Source organism: Panthera onca, chromosome B2 (genome assembly GCF_046562875.1).
Source record: "Panthera onca isolate mPanOnc1 chromosome B2, mPanOnc1 haplotype 2, whole genome shotgun sequence".
Classification (NCBI taxonomy): domain Eukaryota; kingdom Metazoa; phylum Chordata; class Mammalia; order Carnivora; family Felidae; genus Panthera; species Panthera onca.
In genome coordinates, this window is record NC_138343.1 from 108,609,921 (window position 1) to 108,626,450 (window position 16,530).

General features: G+C 34.6%; 1 protein-coding gene and 1 long non-coding RNA gene across 3 annotated transcripts in view; one reads left to right on the forward strand and one right to left on the reverse strand.

The window, feature by feature from the left end:
* Positions 1 to 16,530, forward strand: part of LOC144616417 (uncharacterized) — a 105,807-nt gene that overhangs the window by 71,746 nt on the left and 17,531 nt on the right. Inside the window, exon 4 of the long non-coding RNA XR_013555743.1 lies at positions 15,521 to 15,684. This is a non-coding gene — a long non-coding RNA (uncharacterized LOC144616417). The remainder of the gene's footprint in view (positions 1 to 15,520; positions 15,685 to 16,530) is intronic.
* Positions 1 to 16,530, reverse strand: part of TBC1D32 (TBC1 domain family member 32) — a 200,708-nt gene that overhangs the window by 40,958 nt on the left and 143,220 nt on the right. For both annotated transcript variants that reach the window (XM_060616533.3, XM_078447256.2), the window contains exons 27-28: positions 9,655 to 9,780; positions 4,227 to 4,310 (exon numbers count right to left, since the gene is read on the reverse strand). In XM_060616533.3, the coding sequence (XP_060472516.3) occupies positions 4,227 to 4,310; positions 9,655 to 9,780 (210 nt within the window). The remainder of the gene's footprint in view (positions 1 to 4,226; positions 4,311 to 9,654; positions 9,781 to 16,530) is intronic.

Genomic DNA, 16,530 nt, shown 5'->3' on the forward strand with positions numbered 1-16,530 from the left:
GGAACTAACAACAGATGGATGATTGTGTTATTCTAATTTCAGCTACCTTAGGGTTTAAGCAAGCTGTCATTTTTAAAAAGACAATCAATTTCTCATTTCAAGAAACATGAAAAAAACCAATGAATATATCTATCCAGCATTTGCTTTGAAACATCTTTTATATCAAAACATGGTTTTTATTTATTTAAAGTAAATAGAGTGAAATTTTATAATAGGAAACCATTGATTCACTAGCCAAAACAATAAATGATGAAGGGTAAGGATATCTAAAGCTATGGGAAGAAAATGATGTTAGCAATAAGCTTACCCTATCATAATATATACTGTACAATCAATAAATAAGAAGCTACCTTATTTTTGGCTGTACTCTAAAACTCCAGTGGACAGCTGTTCAGCAGCAGCCTTTAAAGAATTTAAATTCACATTTGGAGTTTATCTGCCTCGATCATACATCCAAAAAAGCCAACATCTAAAATCTCCCTCAGCATAATTGAGAAATTTAATACAGGGCAATGAATGTATACGTATTGAGCAATTAGTCTTGTTAAGTATTAGATGATTTATAAAACATATCTACAGAAAATGTGACCCAACAATGTGCCAAGGATAGCTGTAGAAATTGGAGATTATACTGAAGACTAGGGAATGGCCACGCAAATCTCCATAATTACCATTTCTTGTTTCCTCTTAGTCACAGACATGACCATTAATCCCTGTATGTTTTCACATACATTTCCAGGCTTATTCATAAAGTTATCATTTTCTTCACAAATGGTCTTCTGCAAAATTCTCTTCACAATTTGTTTTCTTTCCTCTGTACTTCAATTGCCTGATTTTAAATGTGATGATTATGCCTACTGCAAAGTGTAGTTATTCATAGGGTTGAATAAAGAACACACATCAAGTACCTCAGCATACTACTTAGCTCATAAGAGGTGCTCAATATGTATCAATTCCCTTCATTTACCTAAATTTCTGTTTAATACTACCTTATATTTTCCTCTCATTTCTTTGTTTTCATTTCTTATGTTCTATTTCACCCCTTTGCCAAACCTGCATTAAAGGTTACTGTGTAAATAATTAGGTATATGTTCATATGTGTATATGCAATTACCAATATATTTAGAATTGCTATACAGATGTATTTGTGTGAATACAGATAATTATGTTACAGTATATGTATTTATTTTAATAAAAATATATCAAATACTATATTAAAGATACAAAGGAGTTTGAGACCTAATGGGATAATTGAAACTAGCCACATACAACAAATATCAAAATAGTAGTTTAAAGTGAATATAATAATGAGCACAGAGGAGGAACATCTACTTACAGTAAGAGGGAAGGGAACATTGTAGCTGCAACTTTACAGTTGAGTTGGACATTATCCTATGGGTGTCATGGGAAGAGGAAAGCTCATTCAGGAGGAAGAGGCAGACAAAGGTTCAGTGACATGAATGCACGGGAGGTCTTTGATAGTGGTAATAGAGTCAGAGGGATAGGCTGGCCCAGACTGGAAGTAAATATTTTTAAGTAAATATGATGTATACTGTCTAACTTGAATAAATATTTAAATGATAATTTCTCCAGCAAACAGAGGAGTCATGCCACCGTAATGAGGAAGAGGAGCAATATCTCTTGATTATCTATTAATCATGAGTCTTTGCTACATCTCTGCTACGTTCACTATCTCTTGTTTACCAACCCTCCCATTCTGGATATTCACCTTTGGCAGATTTCACTCTACTGCATCCTTTACACAGTCACTAAAATAATCTTCCTAAAGTACACATGAATCAAGTAAGGCTTCTGCTCAGAAATCTCAAAGGATTTAATCTATTGCCTACTAAAATTAAGACAAACTGATTGACATAATTTATGAAGACCCCCCCCTTCATTCTTTTAGCCATTCTTTTATTTGTCAAATATTTCTTAATACTGCCATTCTAGTTGCAGAGGATATGATAGATAAGATATGGAAACTACCCTATAGGAGTTTACTGTCACATGAAGAATTAGACATTAAGTCAGAATGTGAGAAAGATATGACAGAGATGCATATTGGCTTTGTATATGAAGCTAATGATTTAGCAATTTATATTTCCAGCTCACATTTTTCCCCTAAATGCTAGATTCAAATATCCAATCCAGTGTAAAAAAAAAATTATCTATTTAAATGTATAACAAGCATTCAAAACATAACATAAAATCAAGCTCTTCACCCCCTCTCTCAAACCTATTTCTCCCCCATCTCAGTGTATGATAATCTCATCCTTCCAGTGGTTTGGATCAATAACTTAGAGTCTTTAATTCCTTCCTTTCTCTTACATTCCATAGTCAATCTGTTACTCAATTCTGTTGGCTCTCTAATCAAAATATACCCAGAATCCAAATATTTCTATCTCCCACTGACATCCTCATCCAGACCATTACCATTTTTCAACTGCATCTTCTCAATAGCCTCCTAATCCATCTTCCTGCTTTAGTCCTTTGTCCTCCCTTCAGTCTTTTCTCAACACAGCCAGCATCATAGTGATTTTTGTGTAAATCTGAGCATGTGTTCCTATGTTCAAGATGCTACAGTGACTTTCAAAAGCCCTCTATCATCCTTCCCTGTCTGCTTTCAATACCTACAATGCTTCTCCTGTACTTGTGTTCAGACACTCATGTCTCCTTCCTGGTCACTAGCTGGAATTCTCCTCCCCTGAAAATATCTACTTATCTTGCTCCCAACTTCTGCTAGTCTGAACATGATTTAATAATGTAACCTTCGTGCCCAAACAGCACTCTGTAGCCCTCTTCCCTGCTGTGTATTTCTCATTCGCTATCATACTATTTGATATACTGAAACATTTATTTCTTTATTGTCTGTGCTCCCACCAGAAGGCAAGATTTTCTCCTTCTTTTGTTTCCTGCTGTGCTTAAATGCTTAGAAAAATTCTACTAAATACTAGAGAACGATATCCGTTTAATAAACGAATGTGTATTTGGGTGGGGGAAGGAGAAGTTGGCCGTACTAATAGTTTAGGGTTCCTGAAAAATAAATAAAAGGCAAGGAGAGAAAGACATGATGCTGGAGAGGAAGAAAAGGGAAGGATAACATAAGGCCTTAGGTTTTATGATAAGAAGCTTAGACTTTATGCAATGGTCAATGGTGATCTTCCAGGGAATACAGGAATGAATGGTTCAGATTCGCACTTCAAAGATCACTCTGAGAGCAGCACAAAGAATACCTTTGAAGAGAAATCAGATTCTAATCAACAACACCAGGAAAAGAGGCTGTTGTAATACTTGAGGCAAGAAGTAATGGTGGCCTGAACAAAGAAATCAATTAAGTAGATACACTTGAGATCTATTAAGAACACAGAATTAACATGGTTTGGTAATTGGGAAGAAAATGTGGACTTAAATCCACATAAAATGTGGATTTACTCAGTTTCTGGTTTAGATGGACAGTAGTACTGCCCACCAAAATAGACACTGTAGAAAAAGAGTACATATTAATAAGGTCTGATGAGGTGAGGGCCCTGTTGGACATTTCAAGTTTGAGGGCTTCCATAGCACCTCTAGGTGATATTTACCTATCAAGCAGCTGGGAATACCACAATGAAGCTTATAGTTGATCTTTGAATGGAGGATGTGAATCAGAAGTTATCAATATATAAAGTAGGTAAAATCGTACAAACAAATGAGATCACTAGAGGACAGTGAATAGAATCAGAAGAGAAGACACTGCCTTAAAGGAAAATAACTTTTGATGGGTAGATGGGAAAAAAAAGAGCTCAGAAAGGAGTTAGAAAGTTATAAGAAAACTCACACATTTGCACAGAAGAGACTGAAAGATATCTAGATTATCCATAACACCAAGTGAGAGATTTTTTTTTTTTCAACGTTTTTTTTTTTTTATTTATTTTTGGGACAGAGAGAGACAGAGCATGAATGGGGGAGGGGCAGAGAGAGAGGGAGACACAGAATCAGAAACAGGCTCCAGGCTCCGAGCCATCAGCCCAGAGCCTGACGCAGGGCTCGAACTCACGGATCGCGAGATCGTGACCTGGCTGAAGTCGGACGCTTAACCGACTGCGCCACCCAGGCGCCCCACCAAGTGAGAGATTTTTAAGATGCAAGTTTGTGCATATTTTTAATCTAATTAGCTCTATGAAATATTATCTATTTTTTAGATAATTAAGTACTTTTCAAAATTCAAGATGTTTAAAACGTACCTGTATATTCCACTGAGGGGAAGTAGCATTCAGATGGGCTTTCAGAGAGATGAAGCACAAATTTTTCAAGCAATTCTGGTAAAGCTGTAATAAACAAGAGAATAATTAGGATATTAAAGGTTAAGAATATACATGATAATGCATCTCTAAAGTCACAGACTAGTAGATAAAAGTCATCTGAACTTCTTCACAGTTACACTCTTAAGGGGGTCCAATTCAAAACACATACCACTTTAATATTCATAACAATGTTTCCAATGTAAATTAAATTTTAATTGCTTCACTGAGAACCTATTCAATGTAAAACTGGAAAAGAATCATGTTATCTTTAGATTCTCTATGGATTACTTCAGAACTTGCTAAATGATTTCGATACAGAAAGAAAATCATCACTAATTAGGCTATAATATCTTATCATTATTCACACATACAAAAAAAAACTTATCTGAACTCCAAGACCACAGTCAAGGGACAGTTCTCCTCTTTCAAAACCAGGACATGTTAGGTGTTTTAGACACTTTGCAACTTTATATATGTTCAAGACAACTGGATCAAAAGTAAGCTTGCCAGCAACTGGGCAAAGGGTAAGATGCACTGGCAGAAAACAGGAATTTTAGGGCAATGATACTCTTCTGTATGATAAATCTCCCCCATTATACATTTGTTAAAATTTATAAAATGTACATGGCACCTGGGTGGCTCAGTTGTTTAAGCATCTGACTTCGACTCAGGTCATGATCTCATGGTTCATGAGTTTGAGCCTCGCATTAGGTTCATTGCTTTCAGTACAGAGCCCGCTTCAGATCTTCTGTCCCCCTCCCCCACCCCTCCCCCACTCACATGCGTGCGCTTTCTCTCTCTCAAAAAATAAACACTAAAAAAAATTCATAGGATGTACAAACACTAGGAATGAACCCTAATATAAACTATGTACTTTGGGAGACAATGATGTAGGTTCATTGATTGTAACAGGGGTATCGCTCTGATGTGAGATATTTATAGTGGGGAAAGTTGTGCATATATGCAGGCATAGAATGTATATGGGAATTCTGTACTTTCTGCTGAATTTTGCTGCGAATCTAAAGTTGCTCTAAAAAATAAAGTTCATATTTAAAAAAATAGGAAGAGGGGCACCTGGGTGGCTCAGTCGGTTGAGCGGCCGACTTCAGCTCAGGTCATGATCTCGCGGTCCGTGAGTTCGAGCCCCGCGTCGGGCTCTGTGCTGACCGCTCAGAGCCTGGAGCCTGTTTCAGATTCTGTGTCTCCCTCTCTCTGACCCTCCCCCGTTCATGCTCTGTCTCTCTCTGTCTCAAAAATAAATAAAAACGTTTAAAAAAATTAAAAAAAAATAGGAAGAAATGCCTTTCTACTAGTGAACAGTACAGAACTGAGCCAAAAAAAAAAAAAAGTAAGCTTTTCTCTGACAATGCCACATAGATATGCCACTGTGTTTGAATTTATTATCCTCAAAATGTATATAACCAGTTGAATTATACTTAATATAGAATCCAAATTATTTTGCTGGAAAGAAATGTATCTTTAAAGCAACTTACACACTTATACATGTATATTTAGCAAGCAAGTTTAAGTCGCCTTCAAAAAGTTTTTTTTAATGTTTATATATTTTTGAGAGAGACAGAGACAGAATGCAAGTGGGTTAGGGGCAGAAAGAGAGGGAGACACAGAATCTGAGGCATGCTCCAGGCTATGAGCTGTCAGCACAGAGCCCTGACATGGGGCTCGAACTCACAAGCTGTGAGATAATGACCAGAGCCGAAGTCAGTTGCTCAACCAACTGAGCCACCCAGGTGCCCCAAGTCACCTTTTAAACTATGTATTACATTCAGGATATTGACTCTGATTTACATTAATCAAATGGTCTCTTTTTCATATCCAAGTACATTTTAAGCACATAAGTCACAAAGAAAATTAGTGTTCAACATGTGAAAAATGTAAATCAAATAGGAATAACAACATGTGCTTTCCAATAACTGTAGCTCTGATAAGTCATGTATCACAATATTTTAATGCCTTAAGGTAAAAACAAAATTTACTGAATTCTACTCATATTATGATTTCAAATTAAAGTAAGTATTAAAAAGTATGAGAATGTAATTGTTGAGGATCAGAAAGGGCACCAGTATTGACAATTATTTGAACTTCTAGTTGTTTAAGGGTTCTATCTTCACAGGCATAAGAATAAATTCTCTCACTCACAGAAAAATCTTTCAAAGCTTTTTATCTATGAATCTATACATAAATAATAGCCCTTAGGTGAGAGCTTTCAACCTCCATGTGTTTATGTCACTTAATATTGTCTCTTGAGATTATAATTTTTTAAGAGTATCTTGATGAATTTTAGAAACAATCATTCTGAATTCAATGATACAAATAAGAGGTGAGATACACATGAGTAGCAAAGGTTATATAAAAAGTTAGTTTTAAAGTGGAAATATCCATTTAAAATTATAATCATTCTCATTTTAGCACAACCATATGTTTGCTATGTGTTATGCACACAAGTAAAATGTTTGAATTAATGAGAAAAGTCACAGCATACTGCTAAACAATTCTTTGAATCCTATGCCCCAAATCAGGGTTAGCCATCGGACAGACACCTAAACAAACTCCATGAACTGGGAAAATTCTTTATCACATCTGTGAGGGAGGTAAACACAATATGATTTGAAACTTAATAGCCACCAGACTAATTGCAGGTGTTTGCAAAGCACACTATTTTCTGGGAAGTACTGATCTTGAAATGCAAAATTATGCTATTAGATCCATACATTGAGAGCTTTTAGATAAAGTAATTCTAGACATCATATGCAAAAATGGCATTACCAAACTATCTGAAGAAGGTTCTGGATTTCTGGTTCCAATACAGTATATTCATTTTGCCCAGCAACCCTTATGAACAGCACTAGGCACTTCCAAATATTTTGAGAGATAGGCTATAGTCATGGAATAATACTAAAAACTAATCTACACGTGGTACTTGCCTTTTCAATGTTCTCAAGTAGCTTATATTCATTCTTTCCTCTATATTTTTAAAGAAAATTTACTTTATATAATTATAGATTCAGAAAGTTCTGAGGACAGTACAGAGATAACTTCCTTTATCCCTTCATTTAGAATAGGTCTGCTTTGACAAATTCTTCATCTGAAAATGTCTTGATTTTCTATTCCTGAAGACTATTTTCAGTGCTTGAATGTCACACTACTCCCTCTGTCCTCCATCTTTTCTGGTGAGAAATCAACAGTATTGATTTTCCCCTGTAGGTAAGATGTTGTTTCTTCTGGGGCGCCTGGGTGGCTCAGTCCGTTAAGTGTCCGATTTCATCTCAGGTCATGATTTCATCATTCATGAGTTTGAGCCCCGCGTCCAGCTCTGTGCTGACGGCTCAGAGCCTGGAACTTGCTTCGGATTCTGTGTCTCCCTCTCTCTCTCTGTCCCTCCCCTGCTCATGCTCTGTCTCTATCTTCCAAAAATAAACAAACGTTGAAAAAAATTTAAAAAAAGATGTTTCTTACCTTCTCTGCTTTCAAGATTCTTTTTGTCTTTAGTTTTTATTTTTTAAATTTATTTTAACGTTTATTTTTGAGACAGAGACAGAGCATGAAAGGGGGAGGGGCAGATAGAGAGGGAGACACAAAATCCAAAACAGGCTCCAGGCTGTCAGCACAGAGCCCGACATGGGGCTCGAACTCACGGACCACGAGATCATGACCTGAGCCGAAGTCAGACGCTTTACCGACTGAGCCACCCAGTTGCCCCTTGTCTTTAGTTTTTAAAAGTTTGACTATATTGTGTCTTGGTGTGAGTTTCTTTGGGTTTACCCTGGTTGTGGTTCTTGAATCCACAAGTTTAGGTTTCTTGAAAATTTGCAAAGTTTTAACTATATTTCTTCAAATACATTTGTAGTCCTAACCTCTTTCCAGGTCTCCAATGACATGTTAGATCTTTTGTTATGGTTCCATAAGTCTCTGGGACTCTGTTAATTTTTTTTTGTTTTTCAGTCTATTTCCTCTCTGTTAATACCTTCAAGTTTACCAATCCTTCCTTCTGTCCTTTCCAATTTATTGTTGACCAATCCATTTAGCTTTTTATTTTGGTTACAGTATTTTCATTTCTAAAATGTCCTTTTGGATTTTCTTTATTTCTTTGTTGATACTTTCTAATTTTAAATTTGCATGTGTGAGACAAAAAAAACATGTGTGGAAGGGAGGGAAGGAGGGGTGGTGGCCCTGTTACTACTGAGTGATGGTAAAAATCCTGAACTTTCGACCTGAGTCTCCTCTGATACAATCCTAGTAAGGAGCAGCAAGGGTGCCCCATTACTGCCAGGTAAGGATGGAAGTCCAGGCTATGCCCAAGTCTTGCTAGCAGGATTCTCTATGGTGGGTTCTATGGTTGGATTAAAGTGGTCACTTTCTATAAAAAGTATCTTGATAGGCTACCCCTCTCCTGCTCCTTTTGGTTAAAGAGAGTATGCTTTTATTGACCCCGCCTTTTGAGCCTATGACTTGATGGCCTTCTTAATCACTCTTTCTAGGATATACTAGGCAAAAAGAAAATTCAGAGAATTCACCTCTGAGGTGCCCACAAATATATACCACTTGTCTCTGAAAATGTAATTTCTCCAACAACAAAATATATTTTTCCCACTTTTAATTTTATAACAAATGATACAAATATGAAAACCATAAAGCATGGCTAATAAAGTGGACAATTTTAAATTATAGTTTACAAAAAAAATCTATCATATGTTTACATTAGAACCTTTTCCTTAGACTTTTATTCAAAATAATGTTCATTTAAAAATGATGATTTTTAGAAAACAAATGCACAACTATGTGAATATAAAACAAATTATTTGCTAGTTTAGGAAACATAGCCATCACCTCAAAATAAAATTCCAATTTCCTTAAGAGTAACTACATTTATTTGGCTGGATGTGGCAGAGTTTTAAAATATGTATCAATAAAAAAGTCAATCAAGTTTCCAAAAATGTAGCAGTATGGTAAATTCAGGGGAAAGCTGGTGAAACCAAGCAAATTATTACCTAGGTAAAGTCAGATCAGTATTCAATTTTGCTTACCAAGACCTCTTAGTTTAAAAAAAAGTTTTGTTGTCTCTCAGATTTTAATTTTTTTGATAGTTTATGTGCTGCCTACAATTTTACTGGTATTAGGGAGTAAGGGTCGGTGGGCATCTTCCTCCATATTCTTTCTGGCCTCCAGCTTCCTTGCATCTCAGATTTTAATTTTTGTTTTCAAGGATCCTAAGTTTCTCAGAAGTTAATGGACTTCTGGAATGAGTATTATGTATTCTAGACATGCCAGTACTAATCCACAGGAAACACAACTTCCATTAATATAATTTTCATGCAAAAAATCCCCCACAAAAATTAAACAACGTACTCACCACTTCCACTGATTATATCGGGTTTGGCCTTCATCATTTTGCAAAACTGTTTTCGGCAGTTTTCTATCCACTCAGTTTGTTTATCAGACATTTTGAAGCATAATAAAAGATTGCCAAGATCATTGTCTAATAAGAAACATAGCTATATTATGATGAGAAACACTGAAAAATAAGTATTAATGTTAAATATCTAAATAGTTACAAATTCCAGAAAAAGTATAGTATATGGCTTTCAAAAGAAAACATTTTCTGTAATTACATCTTATACGATCAATTGCTATTTATATTTATTAAGTGCCCAGAAAAAATTTAAAAGCTCACAAAATGGACTGACTTATAACCATAATGCTTGAATATTCTTTTTCTTATATGAAAGTGACTCATTACTGAGTATTTGAATAGACATCAAATAACAGATGTAATAAATGTAAGATTTCATTACATATATGGACATGAACATTATACTCTTATTTCATGCACATTGATATACAATTTTATTAATTCCTTTAAAAGCAAAAAGAAAACATAAGCATAGAAAAATTTCTAGTCAATCATTTATTTCCACTTCTTGCAAAAAATTATACTGAAAATGGATGACACCAAAATATAACTTCTTTCTAAGCAATTTCATGAATACATGGGAACTTTCATCTAATTTTACTTTTCCATGTTAAATTTAGTTTTATTCCCATGAGATTTTTCCATCTTCCACTTTAATTTCATTCTTATGAGATTTAGCATTAGAAAACATCTATTAATAATATATTAAGTAAGGACTTTGGCATCCCTAAGAAAAGGATATACAAGTATTTATTCAAACAAACATATATAATATCTTCCCACATATATGTAGGCAAAGATTCAAGGGAAAGAAAAAAGAAGCAAAAATGTTATTTTCTAGAAGATCATGGGGGAATAGGTAGTCACATGAATTCATACCTTTTAACTTTCTTTGAAAGAGATTTTTGGGATCAAAAAGGAAAAAACCACCTTTTGAAAATAAAGGGTCAAAGGCCTGACTGCTCCTGCCCAAAGATGTGTCTGGGAACACTACCAGCACAAGTACATCTGCCTAAGCTCTATTTGGGGTGATAAATCCCACCGGGAAATAACAGTGGTCAATCTAATACCAGAGATAGTTTCAATCAACTCTTCTTTTCAAAAATAAAATAAAATAAAATTATAATAAAACAGGTCCTTATTCTTAGAGCTTTAAAAACTTAATCATCCTACCATACCAAACTGTTCTATTTTTTTCATTCAATACTTGTAAAAATATATTCAATAAATATGTATGGAGCTCCTACATACAAGATATGTATGTATCTTGGCTACAACAATTAAGACAAAGTCACTTGCCTTAATGAATACCACATGACATAAACCATATGTTTGTATGCCTGTATATATATATATGTGTGTGTGTGTGTGTGTGTGTATAATACTGCAATTAAGACATATCATTCCTATGATCTAAATTGGTTTTATTTAGTCCTAAAAAAGCAGATATATATATGTCACACAGCTCCCATGGTTATGAAATCTAAAATAATATAATTAAATATATAAATCATAATTTATGTAAATATGTCCTTATTTGACATGTAGGTCACAAAAAAAGCCTTTGCATATCAAAGCTACATATTCTTTTATACAAACATGAGTATACAAGTAAACATACCAAAGATATGCATACTCACACAAATATACACATGAGTCAGAAAGAACTGTTTGTTCAAAGAATGTGTAATTCAGATACTTAGTATAAATATTCTCTTTGAATATTAAGACCAAAATAATCCTGTAACATTTCATAAATAGCCTCAATCAGAAACAATAACTAGAGAAAAATTAAAGTGATTAAATCAAAGTAAAAATGATTCTTTGAAATAAAAACTCTCAAAACCTTTAACCTAAACTCAAGAAATACCAAAGCTGATAATTTTGTTGAAAATTATGTTACTAATAACAACGTTATAATGTTAAATGTATCTTAACATGACTTAGGTAAAATACTTAATGCAACACAGCATTAAAATAAGTTTTTGTAGTTTCCATTTAGAATATCTACATAACTTACTTCCCAAGAACAAACTACCTAGAGTCTAATAGGAATCACTAGTGGCACATGACTGCAAAGACAAATGCAGTTTTTCATCTCTCTTTCCTCCTCTAGGTCTTTTCCATCCTTGTGTAATCTGTCTTCTAACTACTATCTCCTTCAAGTAGAAGATGCCCACATAGCTCTTTCATAAATTACCTGCTATTTAACAATCCTATATTATTCTTTCCCTCTTCCCTCCCTCTGTCCATTCCTTCACATTTGCTATTCTGTTTCGCTTTTCGTCATCTCATTCTAAGAAAAAAAGCACAAGGCACCATAATTGTAAACAGTGCTGAAGCAGCAGATGTGGTATGCATATGGATCTACCAGTCAGTGGAAGAGCTAAAGGGTCCAGTTTACCTGGAAATTGGAATTTGGGCTGTCAGAGGGGAGGGTGGGTAATGGTTATTGAAGAGGGCACCTGTTGGGATGAGCACTGGGTGTTGTATGGAAACCAATTTGACAATAAATTTCATATTAAAAATAAAGAAACATTAAAAAAAAATTAAAAAAAAAAAAAAAAGAAATCTGTTAGGACCAAAACAGCTAACATAGGCACCATTACCTGGGTGTGCTGCCACAAGGACTTCCAAATGTCTCCCTCACAATGAACTAACCTATTCAGTCACAGACAATGATTGACAACCAAAGGCCTCCCCTAATTAAAAGGTGTCAATACAACCTACAGACAGGCTAACTTGAAAGTACAGCCTACACAAGAAGGATAATTCAAGATTTTCCAACCCTCTCCCAAGTTCGCCTACCACTCTTCCTACTTTTGTGCAGAGTAAAGTGGGAAGTCCAGAGAGAGGCCAAAGGTGTTACATAAGCAAAGGCTCTTGGACATGGAGAATGAGGCAAGAGGAAATAAATCATAGGAACGGTAGTATAAGGAATACAATAACTCTAAATTAGTGATTATGTGAGTAGAGCAAATATGAATCTGGTGTTGTACAAAAATTTCTATGTTTATAACAACACAAAAGAAACCCAGAGTTTTGTCTCTGGTCATGATATAGGTACTGGGAATAGACCTGCTGTCCTGCTGTAAACAACATGAAAAATAAAATATAATAAACAACTGTTTTCAAACATTGGCCAATAGGCTGTAGAGGACTGTTTTGCTGGAGAAAAGGGAAACTAATGTGGTGAGCTTTATAAATTTTTTTAAATTTAAACAAACAAACAAACAAACAAAATGTGGTCAGCTTTACACCTGGGCTTTCTTCTTGAAGGCAATTCCAAGATCACTATGCAGGAAGGGGGATGCCATGGAGGTCTTCCAAAGTTGAAGAGACAGAAGTCAAATTGCAGAGACAGACTGAGGAGACTAAAATTTATAGATTATAGTACTGAAAAGAGCAGAACCAAAAACTAGAGAGATCTGTGTAAATCTTTGTCAAGCTGATTGCGAAATACTCAGCTCTGCAAATGAAGAGTGAAACCCCACAAAGTTGGGCAAAAAACAGTTGGAAACTTGTAAAATGAACAATTCCCAGAGCATACATGGTTGCTACCAGATGTCCAAGTTCCAGGGTGAAGAGTCCTTAACTACCAGGCAGTTAGTAATAGTATTAAGTTAGCAATAAAGGCAATTCTACACTCACCCTAATCAAAAAATCAAAGCCTTGAAAAGATCAAACTGATCTGTAACTTGACAGCACTCCAAAAAATGTTTAAAGAAAACCAAAATCCCGCATTCAACAGTGTGATATCAATAACGTCTCATATCTAATAAAAAAAAAATCACTAACATGAGAAAAGGGAAAAATGTGGCTCAAACCAGTAGCTAAATCAACTAATAGATGAAAGAACTAAAGTGATATGATTAGCAAAGATTTTAAAGTAGCTATTTTTAAGTATTTAAAGAAAATATGAACAAAATCAAAAGCTTTGCTACAATTTAAAACAATTGTAGTTTATCAGTACTGGAATTCCACTTAGTAAAAACAGACAGCATATGGTACATGTAACAAACTGGATGAATCTCAAAACTACTATGCTGAAAAAAATTAGGCGCAAAAGTATCCTATATAATTCTATTTGTATGAACCACTAGTTATAGGAAAACTAATCCTTGGTAGCTCTTCTCAAATGGACTACGTTTTGTTCTCAGGGAGGTATTTCAGCAGTCTTTAGAGACATTTCTGATTGTCACTGATTGTACAGTGGGGAATACAGAGACAGTTCTACTGGCATCTAGTGGGTAGACCAGGGATGCTGCTAAAAATCCTACAATGCATAGGACTGCACCCTCTGGTAACAAGCAGTTACCCACCCCCAAATATTAAGAGTGCTGAGGATGAGAAATCCTAATCTACAGTAGTGGGGGGAAAATCAGTAGTTGCCTGAGACTGGGAGTAGAGAGAAGATGACTGCAAGGGACAAAGGGAACTTTTGCAGGGTCATGAAAATGTTACATATTTGATTATGGTGGTGATTATGTGTGCAAAAGTATGTCAAAATTCAAACTATTCTTAAAATGGATGCATTCTGGGGTGCCTAGTTGGTTCAGTCAGTTGAGCAGCCAACTCTAGATTTCAGCTCAGATCATCATCCCAGAGCTGTGGGACAGAGCCCCGTGTTGGACTCTGTACTGAGCATGGGGCCTGCTTGAGAGTCTCTCTTTTCCTCTCCCTCTGCCCCTCCCCCGTGTATACACACACACACACACACACACACACACACACACACACGCTCTCTCTCAAAAGAAAAAAACAGATGCATTCGTTGTATATAAAAAAAATTGAGTATACTTACATACATGTATGTAAATGTTGATATAATTGAAAATGTCAGTGAGTAAAATCTTCTAAGCATATTAGTTTCACTAAAATATGAGCAATTATAGTTCCTAATTTGATATAAAGTCTGTATTAGAACTCAATATTTCATAAGAAAGCATGTGCATATTATCAATTACATAGTTTTTAAAAAGAGAAAGATTATTACAAAATTACATGATCTTTGGGGGCAGTGAGGGAATTTTTCTTTCTCTGAAGAGCACTGTACAATTATATTTTTATGAAAAATAAAATACCTTGACCAGAAAAAAAAAAACTTAATAAACCTTAATTAAGTATATGAGAATGTATAGAGGTGCCTAGGTGGCTCAGTTAGTTAAGTGCCTGACTTCAGCTCAGGCCATAATTGGGCAGTTTCTGAGTGCAAGCCCCGCATTGGGCTCTATGCTGACAGCTCAGAGCCTGCTTTGGAGTCTGTGTGTGTGTGTCTCTCTCTGCCCCTCTCCCACTCACACCCAGTGTGTCTGTCTGTCTCTCTCAAAAATAAACATTAAAAAAAAAAAGTAAATGTATGGGCATGTATAAATGATTCACTTGCAAGAACCCTAATCACAATATTAAAGTGTTTTCAAGTATATAGATTTTTAAAATCCTCATTACATCTTCTTATGAGATTCTGGCTCCTTTCTGGGTACAATCCAGTCTCCTATAATGAAATGAATATTTACTTCTTAGGGTTAAATGAGAAAAAAAATATCCTACTTCCCCATGAGGAATCCAGGTTTATATTCTATACACTAAATATAAAATTCCCTTAATGCACATTTTTATATAAAATGTGTTTATATATTTCTAACCCTACAATATTATTTTTAGAGAAATTAAAATACCATAATTTAGTTCCAGTACATTAATTACACATCTAGCTATGAAGTTCCCATAATAAACTACTGTTTTGATTTCCAAAGAAAGGTTTGGTGTGTCTAATGAGTTTATGCTCTTCTCTTTGCTCCTTCAGACTATGATTTACAGACAATGAAAAATGGGAAGAGAAAGTTAAAAAATCTGTTTTAAACTAATTCCTTACTACCATCGAGGAAAAGAGAAAACAAAATCAAGTTTAATGTTCACCAATCACAGCTGATAATATTCCATATCTGAACTCTGAAATTCTTTGTTATGGTGAGCATAATCTTTTCATTCTCGAAGATATTATATCATTTTCCTCAAAAGATTATTATATAGAAATATTATATTGATTATAAGACTATTATGGACAACATAAAAAGAACCTCAGTTTCAAAGGGAGGAAAAATATAATTTCAGTATAAATACAGAGAAAACCTGCTATTTACACAGAAACTTTTAGTAATTCTTTCCTAGATGTAATTGTGAATGCCCACTTTATACAGATTATTTTAACAGATTGTACAAAAGAAACAAAATAAATGGAAGATTTCATAAACTAACTACCAATAGATTCCTAGGCTTAATTCAGATAGTCATCTTTGTATTATCCTAAACCTTATTTGTGTAATATTTGCTTTCCACATCTCTTTATCTTCTTCCATGTAGTTTAACATAGTCCTTTCAGTTTACTCTTATTATAATAAACAACGGAAAACTTTGGAGCCATCTTGGAGAACAAAGATGCTTAAATTCTCTATTAGTTTTCTGTATATCTCTAAATTTGGGAGTATCTAAATTCATTACACATTTTTATTCTATTTGAACTAAATGGGCTTTTAACACATGACATCCATATTTTATACAGATTATTCCTCATTGTGGAATTATCATACCACTTTTCTTTTTTTTAAATATGTGATAATCATTTACCATAAAAGAACTGGGTCATGTTTTTAAAAAATGGGGACTTAGTTTTCCCTTATCACCTGTACCTAAACTAGCAGGTGATCTGTCTCCCCTGGTTGCCACAGATGTTTGTTTCAAACACGAAGTAACAGGTACATGAAAATAAGAAGTTTTATTATTCAAAAGAAAATATTTATTCTGATTTTTAAACTA